Below are 9,242 nucleotides of genomic sequence, written 5' to 3'. Positions count from 1 at the left end.
TATCATATAGTGAACACATAATCATGACTCACTGACTTGTAGCTGGAGCTTTTCCAGCTTCAGAATAATACTGTGATACATAGTATCAAAGTCCTACTCCTCAGGAGCTTAGCATGTAATAGTGGAGGTGGATTTTGGGTAGAGTTAAAGGAGCTAGATATCTGAGAGTAAGAAATGCTCTTTAGGAGAGCACAGCAAGTGCTGGATTCAGAGTGCAGTGGTTTGGGTAATTGTGAACTTGAGTGTGGCTAGGAGCCTCTTAGAACCAGAGACTACCCAACCTAGGGATCCATCCCATCTGGAAGCACAAAACCCAACACTATTGCTGGTCTAAAGAAACACTTGCTGAAAGGAGCCAGGTATGGCTGTTCCATGGTCAGCACCTGACCAATGATACAGCCAACCATTAGACTGAGCCCAGGGACTCCAATGGAAGAGCTAGGGGAAAGAGTAAAGGAGCTGAAGGGTATTGCAACTCCACCAGAAGAACAATATAAGTGAACTGAACTATGCAAAGCTCCCAGAGGCTAAACCATCAATCAAAAAGTATACAATGGAGAGTTCCAGGGCTCCAGACACATATGTAGCAGAAAATGGCCTTATCTGACATCAGTGGTAGTGGAGGCCTTCGGTCCTGTGGAGGTTTGATGGAGGGGATGCTACAGTGGTGAGGTGGGAATGGGTGAGTGGGTGGAGGAGGTTCCTTATAGAGACATGGGGAGAGGGGAAGGGAGGGATAGGATGGGGGTTTTGGAGGGGTAACTGGGAAGGGGTACATTACTTGAAATGTAAATTAATAAAATGATTAATAAAAACTTTTTAAAAAGGTATTTTTTCAGGAAATCCTAAACCATCACACAGTGGCCATACCCATATCCAGGGTGGGCCTGCCAGCTATGAGAAGCAGTGAACTGTGATCTTATAACACAGTAGGGGCCCTAGAAATCAGCAGGACTCTTCATGATGGAGAAGCCAAGTGTCTCTTTCTGAGCATCAGGAGCCAATAAGACACCTATCATGGCTAGCCCATGGCTATCTGAAGCATGAGAACAGGTCTGATGATGGGAAGGGAATTAATGCAGCACTACTTTACTGGCCCAGAGTGCAGACTGTGCCCCCACCCCACACATGAGTCACTCATACTTTCTGGACTCCTTCACAGGTAGCACCCTTAGATGGTGACAACATTGCAGATCTTTTGTCCGGAGGTGACAGTGAATGACCACCAGATCCCAACAGGAACAACATCCACTCCCATTATGAATATGAATTTGGCCATGAAAGATGGCCAGGAGGGGTGTGGCCAGTGTAATTTATGGCCATAAAGAGCATTGTCTGAGGAGCCAACACAGCCTCATTGTGTCATGCCAGCAACCTGTGTTGTCTGAGAGCACACAGCCTGGAAATGAAGTACCTGCTCCTGACTGTCCTATTGTTTGGCCTGTTGGCTATTCTACAGGCCCAAGATGACCTGCCCTTCCTCTCGGATGAAAAGAAAGTGAGGCGGGAGCAGGGGTGGTGTGGAAATGTATATGAAAGGCTTGGCAGTTGGCCAGTGCCTGAGGACTATGCTTAGCACTCATAAGGGTTTAAATCCTATGATGCTGAGCAGAGAATGCTGTTATCTAGCACACAGGGCTCCTAGTTCACAGCATCGGAGCAGGGATGAGTCCTTGAGCAGTGCTACTTAGAACCAGAAAATCTCCCTTGGCAGAACATTTGTCTTGTTCCTAGAATCTCAACCGTTTTCAGCCTTTGAAGATAGTCAATTTCCATGTCTGTTGGGCCACCAAATGGAGTTTTAATCTAATTGTAAGGAGCATGTGGTTGGAGAGTGGAACCTCACCAACTTGTGTGGGGGAATCTTGGGCCCAGGAATATATCTTCAGGCAGCACACCTATGGGCAACCTGAATGAGACACTGGGCTGCTCACGTGTGGGCTCAGGGCTCTGTCTTCTCCAGCTTTCAGGTATCTGGTTTCTAAAGGCCACAGTGAGTCAAAGGAGACAGACAGGGGAGCAAACTGTGGTTGCATTCCCTCATAGCCTCACATGCCCAGAAGAAGGAATCTTGGAGATCAGGAACACTTTCATGTGAGTGTCCCCTATGCATCTTTTCATCTTTCTCTCCTCTGTGTTTTGTATATTGATCAAAGAAAAACTCCTTCCTCACAAGGGCTACAATCTTAGCATCCTAAACCTTAGGACAGTTCAGTATGGGATTGCAGAGGTAATTGTGCTAAGAATGAGGAACCAGGGGATCTCAATGGAGAACAAATGTATTCTGAATAGTCTACAGAAAGGTTCCCTGTTTTCCAGGTCTGGTGGACAGTGTATTAAGATACTACTTCGTATGCAGAAAACAGAGGAGCCTGGTCAATATAGTAACTGTGAGTCCCTGTCTCGTTTCTTCTCCTGTTGCTGTGATAAGCCATTATAACCACTGTTTAAGGAAGAGAGTGTTTAGTTTAGCTCACAGCTAAAGGTTCAATCCTTAATGATGGGGCATTTCAGGCAGCCTGAGCATGTAGCATCTGCTCATATTATGCTCATAGTCAGATGAGAGTAATGAATGCACTCATGGAAGTGTTCAGGTGGCTTTCTCCATTGTACACAATAAGGATCTGCTACCCTCAAAATGTTTCTGCCTACAATTAACATGCATCTACAATAAATTAATATAATCAATGTCATACCCATTGTCATGATGAGGTAAACATCTCCCATGAGATTATAGTTTATATTGAGTTATTAACTAACACATTGATCCTGCCTGCATGTGACTATCTTTGACAAAGCATACTTCTGGTTTGGAACACTCATGCCCTGCTTATTTTTCAGAAATGTCTAACCAGTTAATTCTCAAGTGATTTTAGAAATCGTAGACAAGTTCACCGGAGGCTATGCTTCCTTTAGATAGTACTGCCCACTGTCTAATATGGAGACTGAAGCTTAGGATTTAGGAAGCAGGGCAGAGTAGATGCTAAACTGCTAGACAGGTCTAGCATCCATCTTCCCTGACACCCATGATTCTGACTCCATAGTTTGAAATGACACCTTTTCTGGAGAAAACTCTGTCTTGGGACAAGCTTAGAGCAAGGATTGGAGTTATCTGGGTGGGTGTTCTTCAGTCATTGTTGAAACTTTCTAGACTGTTCCTTAGTGTCCTCTGAGTTTGTCTTTGAAAAAGATACTACAAATCCATTTCTTTTTTAATCTTCAGTTTTTCGTCATAACCTTTTCTATATCTATGAGCTGCCAGTGAAGGACCACTACATCTTTTACATGGAAAGCATTCCATTTGAGAAAAAATTTCAAGAAGGACACCTCATAGGTAAGGAACAGCAGAGAATATAGCTCCCACACATGCTCCCTACTACCATTAGCTATTTGAATGCATAGTATTTACAATTTGCAAAGGGCAGTAAAAATTGCCCTAGGTGATTTTGAGCAGCTCTGAAAAATGTTCTATGTGGTCAGTGTGATACTCTGAAGTGGGAAGCAGAGTCTATACAGAACTTTCAGAAATATGGAATATGAGCAGATATGGTCTTGGGCACTAAATAATAAGACAGAAGTTCTCCCCAGTCACTTACATGTCACTTCCTGCCATCTCAGGATTCATGGCAGGCAGAGCAGTGTCCTAACAGACCTTTTATGGTCAGTGTTACCTAGGGACAGGAGGCAGACTAGTGACCTTGAAACAAAAGATTCTTCCCTGGCTAGAGTATGATGTTACTCTGCTATTTAGGATGTCACCTGTTTTTGGTCATACTACAGCCCTGTGTGCCAGTTATACCCATTTCCTGTGGAGAATCTCTCCCACTATCACCATTTTGCACCTTCATGTTCACTCTAAATTCTCCTCCTGTCTTGCTCCCATATGCTCCAGTTTGAAGGCTCTAGTTCTGGGCAGTCTTTTTGTCTTTGTGTCAGTGGTTTTCAGTAGGGCTGTGTAGTAAGACCTCCACCAGCTTATCTGGATTCTGCTCATAGGAAAGTGTCCAAAAGAAAACCTGGAGGCCTTGGAAGAATTCAAGGAATTCATACAACGAAAAGGACTTCTTCAAGAAAACATCATTGTACCTGAGCAGAGGGGTAAGGGGATGCTCGGCTCTGCCTCTTGCCCATGTCTCCTTGTTTCCCCATGATATGAAGTCTCTTGTGTAACCATGTGTCCTCTTTTACCAGCAGGCCCCTTCCTGTGATCTTAATCACGGGGCCACCCAAGCTGCATATATAATCAGGGTCTTTATCCTCGACCCCCTCTTATATTTGATATTATTTTTCTTGTTTTTACAGAACGTTGTGTTCCCATACATGATGGAGGTAAGTGATACTATGAAGAAACATGAAATATCTCAGATACCTCAATTCCAGGGTTGATGCTTCTATGTGGTTTTAACCATGCTGCCTTCCTTCTACTCTGAACCTGCTTAGGGAGGATGCAGTGATCATGCCAGGAGGTGTTCTCAAACATAATTTCCTGGATACCTAGAAATACTGTCTTTCTTTTCCCAGAGTCCTTCCTAAACCATGGTCTATCCACCTAGTCTAATTCTATACCCACAAAACATGATTAGAGATCTACAAACTCAAGAAAGTTGAATTTGTTCTGTGGCACATGTATTCTTAGGATGGATCTCCTAGAATCTTGCTGAAAGGAACATCCTTAATATGCACCCAACTCCTAGGTACCTACTCTCTAACTGCTATTCCCATGGTAAGGTGAGGGGTCTCTCAGTTGTGTATTTTTTATCTCACAGCACACAAGAACCACAAATGCTGAGTCATCTCTGCCATTAGGACATGGCCTTGACCTCACTGGACTACTCTTCCTTCTGGACCACATTTCACTGTATTGCATTTCCCAGTGTAATCTTTCTTTTCCAGCAGGTTCCTTATTGTGAGCTCAATGAATGTATAATCTGGGTCTTCATCCTGGACCCCCTGTCTCATTCCTTCCTTGATTAGTACTACCCATTGGAATTCCAACCTGCCTGCTTTACATTTTAACTTTTGACCCCAACTCCATCTGCATCCAATAAAGCATTTAGCAATTTTTCTGAGTCTACTTGTATGTTGCAGGCTTTCTTAGTTCTAAAGGTTAAAGAGATAATGGAATTAGACACCCAGATATTGGATACCAGACACTTAGTAGTTTGCTACCCAGCAGTCCGTTAGAGTTATATGATAGGTTGGAAGTTCAAGTGATATGTGGCCAATGTCAAGCAGCTTCATAAGATGTCTGACACTGGTTTAGGAAAATTTGTGTAGACACTAGGTTGGGCAGGACTGGATGATGGCCTTGGGGTTGCAAATATCTGCAGGTTCCTACAGAGAAATTGCTGCATTCAGGAAATTCATGGAATCCTGGGTAGATCCTAGCTTTGAATTACCTAGGAGCAGTGACATAGGTGAAGTGAGGAAGATTGCCTGACCGTCCTCATCATGCTTAAGCAATGCCAACCTGGATACAGCTTTCTAAGTAACTGTAATTACCTTGGCTTTTCTGTGATTGGTCAGTGTTCAAGGTCTCGATGACCCTCTCTAGGTCAAATTTTGGGACGATCTGCCAATGAATGACAAATGTAGGAAGTTCCTTGGAACCTCCAATACTTCATGATTAAGTGAAGGATCAAGAACTCCTAGGGAATTCTGTACTATTGTCAAGGAGCCTCTGACTCACATAATGATAGATGGTTACCTTATCCTACAGGACTTACATGTTTGGATTATGGAAAAAAGAAGAAGAAAAAAGGAAGACTCGACTGTTCTGACATATGGTGAAGGAGAGTTTATTTTAGATAAAAGGGAGGACATAGTCAGAGTCAAAGACATGAGAGAGTCCAGATTGAGCATGCTATTGAGGCAATTCATGGTAGGCAAGATGAGAGAGGAGAGAAGAGTGAGAAAGGTCAGGAGACTAGGAGGCTAAGAGGGCAGGAGAGCAAAGAGTAGACCAAAATGATGGTCAGATTGTCTTAGTTTGTGTTTCCATTTCTGTGAAGGGAAAATAAAAATATTTAATTAGGGATAGCTTACAGTTTTAGAGGTTTAGTCCCTTATCATCATGGTGGGCAACATGGTAGCATGCAGGAAAACTTGTTGCTTGAGGACCAGATAGTTCTATTTCCTGATTATAAGGCAGCAGGAGTAGACTGAGTGGAGCTTGAGCATTGAAGACATCAAAGTCTGCACCCACAGTGACAAACCTCCTCCAAAAAGTCCACACCTATCCAATAAGGCCACACCTAATAATGCCACCCCCCATGGGCCAAGCATTCAAACTTCTGAGTCTATGGGGGTGTTACCTATGCAAAGCACCAGATTAAGGAAGGGAAGTGCAGACCTAGGTCTAAAAGGTTTAATGCGGGGCATGCCATATGTCAGCCAGGCCTTTTAACAAGTGAAGACTGAGGGTTCCTGAGAGAACCTGATATCCAGGTCCCCTTTGACATATTAAATAGGCACTTTGGATACCCATTTGTCCCAGCTTTGGGAACCTAACTAATGGCAGCAGTCCAACCAAAAAAGGTGGTCTCTCAGCCTAGAAGTCAGAGTCTGTGAGGAAGAAATTACAGGAAGGGTCTGAGTAAGATTATGGAGAAGACTCAGAGGGGAGAAGTGATAATTGAGTTCAATCTGGACTTATACAGAGCACCAATAAAGTCCAAAGAATCAAAATGTTCCATGCACAAGACATAAACTACTCATGGAGGTAGAGACCACCAAAAATCAGAGGTCAAAAACCTGACTGCTGTGTATTACCCTGTGTACAGCTTTGCAGTTATTCATTCTCTCAGAGCAATGGAAAAGGGAAAGTAGGAAGGTGGTCTACTCCTGAAATGGTTCCCAAATTTTGGCATGAGATATTAAAAAAACAGAGAGAGAAAGAGAAGCAGACAGACTCAATTCCAACATGCTGAGACTGCTGCATTGGAAGAGTGACAGGTATGTTAACAAAAACAAAGAAAATAGAACCCTCATCTTAAAGTAAACAAAAATATAGTTTATCTAGGAATAACTTATTTTTACCATGGCAACAGAACACAGATTTAGGTTTCTCTCAATTCCATGTTCCAATGTGGAAGCAGTTTCTCAGGGATGTTTTACTGTTACAGTAAATCATAAATTAAAGCAAATTTAATACACATTGGTGATTCCAGCTGACAAGAAGACACATTGAGATGGAGGAAGCATTTATGCTGGTCCAAGATGCTGATGATATTCTTAGCTCTTGGATTAGAAGGATGTTACTGTTCTTTTTAGTTAATGTAGGTGTTTTTCTTTAATATCAAGAGGTGCTAGCTGAGATACAGAATGGGCATAGACTGGTTAAGTGAGAAAGCTAATTCTATCTTAAGGTGAAGGAATTATCACCAAAATGTACAAAATTCCAAAATCACCACAGTACTGAAATTTGAATTGGCCCAACAATCCCAACAGCCAAACTCCTTCCAAGAAATTCTTGGTCACAGCCAGACAAAGTTTCCTTTCAGGACTTTTTGTTCCCTGGACTCAAATTTTTTGAGGGATGAATATTGAGTTCACTTGAAGGGGCCGGGGAACAAGTACATATACATATACATATACATATACATATACATATACATATACATACACATACACATACACATACACATACACATACACATACACATACACATACACATACACATACACATACACATACACATACACATACACATACACATACACATACACATACACATATACATATACATATACATATACATATACATATAGGGTAGCTACCAGGATGTTACAACTATGTATTGTAGTTTGACTGCAAGCTCAGTGGGCTGTTTTCAATACAGGTCATATTGTTTCTCCAGGTAGACTAGATGGTTAAGCTAGAGCAAACCATTCTTTATACTTAGGGCCTATTGATCCACATAGACTGACACAATTCCACATGACCTGACACTATTAGTCTACAGGGAAGAATATTGTCAATCAATAAATTTGGGGGATATCTTATATCTTATAGATTTTTTTACTTCCACATTTTTAATGAGCTGCATTGTAGAACTATACAAGTCCTTTTTCATAATATTTTTTATTGCCCAAGTATTTCATATATGTGCATGTGTTTTGACTGAGTCCAGTATCTATTTCTCTTCCACAATAACTCCTTTGGTCATGCATTATTTTTCCTTCACAAATTAATATGACTTTTAAAAAATTACCTGAGTTCAATTGGTGTCTCTTTTATGTTTATGAACTTAGGGACATCTATTGGAGCATGATTAGTCTCTTCCAAGATGTGTTGAGGAAGAACAAGAACCAGAAATGGCTAGTAATTGTTCAATTAGGGGTTAGAATTTATGAGCTTCTCCACCACCCCTCAGAATTTGTAACAGCAGGTTTTTCACCCACATCCAAAATCCTGAAATAAGGACACTGAGCCTAAATTATATGTGATTAACAGAATAGACCAATAGCCTTGGCGCTGTTCTTCAACTCTCTCATATCTTAATACTTTCATCTGTTCTAAGTGTGCCACATGGTTGGTTACTTCTCCTTTGGCTATATGTGTCTGTCTATATCAGCCTTCATGCCAAATCTCCTGTGCCTTCCTACTCTTCCAGAATCTTCCCCTCTGTCTGTCTGTCTGTCTGTCTGTCTGTCTGTCTGTCTCTCTCTCTCTCTCTCTCTCTCTCTCTCTCTCTCTGTGTGTGTGTGTGTGTGTGTGTGTGTGTGTGTGTGTGTGTGTGTGCCAGAAACTCAACCTTTTAATCTTACTCATTGACCATAGGATTTTTATTGAGAGGTTGATGGCTACAAACAATGCACAAGAGATGCTTCCTACAATAATCGTTTTTTTCCTAATGTGGAGGCACCTGTCTACACATTAACTTATACAACCAGAGACTGCATAGACAAGAACAGAACATGATCAATACATTCAATTTCCCAATATAGACCTTTTATGTCTCATAAAATGATACCACTATCTAAGGAACTATTTTTAATTGATTATTTCTTCAGTAAGACTTTTCACCCATTTAATGGGACCATGCATTAGTTCTTTTTGGTAGAACAGATTTTAAGTAAGAAAAGTGTTTGGTGATCCTGCCAGGATTGGAATTTTGAGCCTCTCTTGCCAGGCCAGACCTTATTGTAGCTCAAAACATTGACAGATAGCTAAAAGTATGGGAAACGCTTCCCCTTGTAGCATGTCCTATAACTTCAAGCTCTAAGAAAACTAACTAGTA

At 41.6% G+C, this 9,242-nt stretch overlaps 1 protein-coding gene across 2 annotated transcripts; it reads left to right on the top strand.

The window, feature by feature from the left end:
- The first annotated feature begins 1,291 nt into the window (after positions 1-1,291).
- Positions 1,292-5,069, top strand: Lcn4l2 (lipocalin 4 like 2). Of its 2 annotated transcripts, XM_001061529.3 has the most exons (7): positions 1,292-1,498; positions 1,964-2,094; positions 2,320-2,390; positions 3,224-3,334; positions 3,997-4,098; positions 4,303-4,329; positions 4,767-5,069. In XM_001061529.3, exons 1-7 carry the CDS (start codon positions 1,406-1,408, stop codon positions 4,787-4,789), a joined length of 558 nt encoding a protein of 185 aa, XP_001061529.2. In that variant the 5' UTR covers positions 1,292-1,405; the 3' UTR covers positions 4,790-5,069. The 2 variants fall into 2 exon arrangements, with proteins under 2 accessions (XP_001061529.2, XP_063140906.1); XM_063284836.1 differs by lacking the exon at positions 4,303-4,329 and having other exon boundaries at positions 1,331-1,498; positions 4,745-5,069.
- Positions 5,070-9,242: the final 4,173 nt, after the last annotated feature.

The sequence above is a fragment of the Rattus norvegicus genome, chromosome 3 (assembly GCF_036323735.1).
Source record: "Rattus norvegicus strain BN/NHsdMcwi chromosome 3, GRCr8, whole genome shotgun sequence".
Classification (NCBI taxonomy): Eukaryota; Metazoa; Chordata; class Mammalia; order Rodentia; family Muridae; genus Rattus; species Rattus norvegicus.
Note: the sequence above shows the minus strand (reverse complement) of the source record. Positions and strands in the feature narration are given on the sequence as shown.

What these genes read in the sequence shown, in the direction of transcription:
- Lcn4l2 (XM_063284836.1), top strand. Translation starts at nt 1,406, where the DNA reads ATGAAGTACCTGCTCCTGACTGTCCTATTGTTTGGCCTGTTGGCTATT. An exon ending in TCAAGAAGGACACCTCATAG is followed by an intron (nt 3,335 to 3,996) that starts GTAAGGAACAGC and finishes TTCTGCTCATAG; the next exon opens with GAAAGTGTCCAAAAGAAAAC. An exon ending in CATTGTACCTGAGCAGAGGG is followed by an intron (nt 4,099 to 4,744) that starts GTAAGGGGATGC and finishes GGGGTCTCTCAG; the next exon opens with TTGTGTATTTTTTATCTCAC.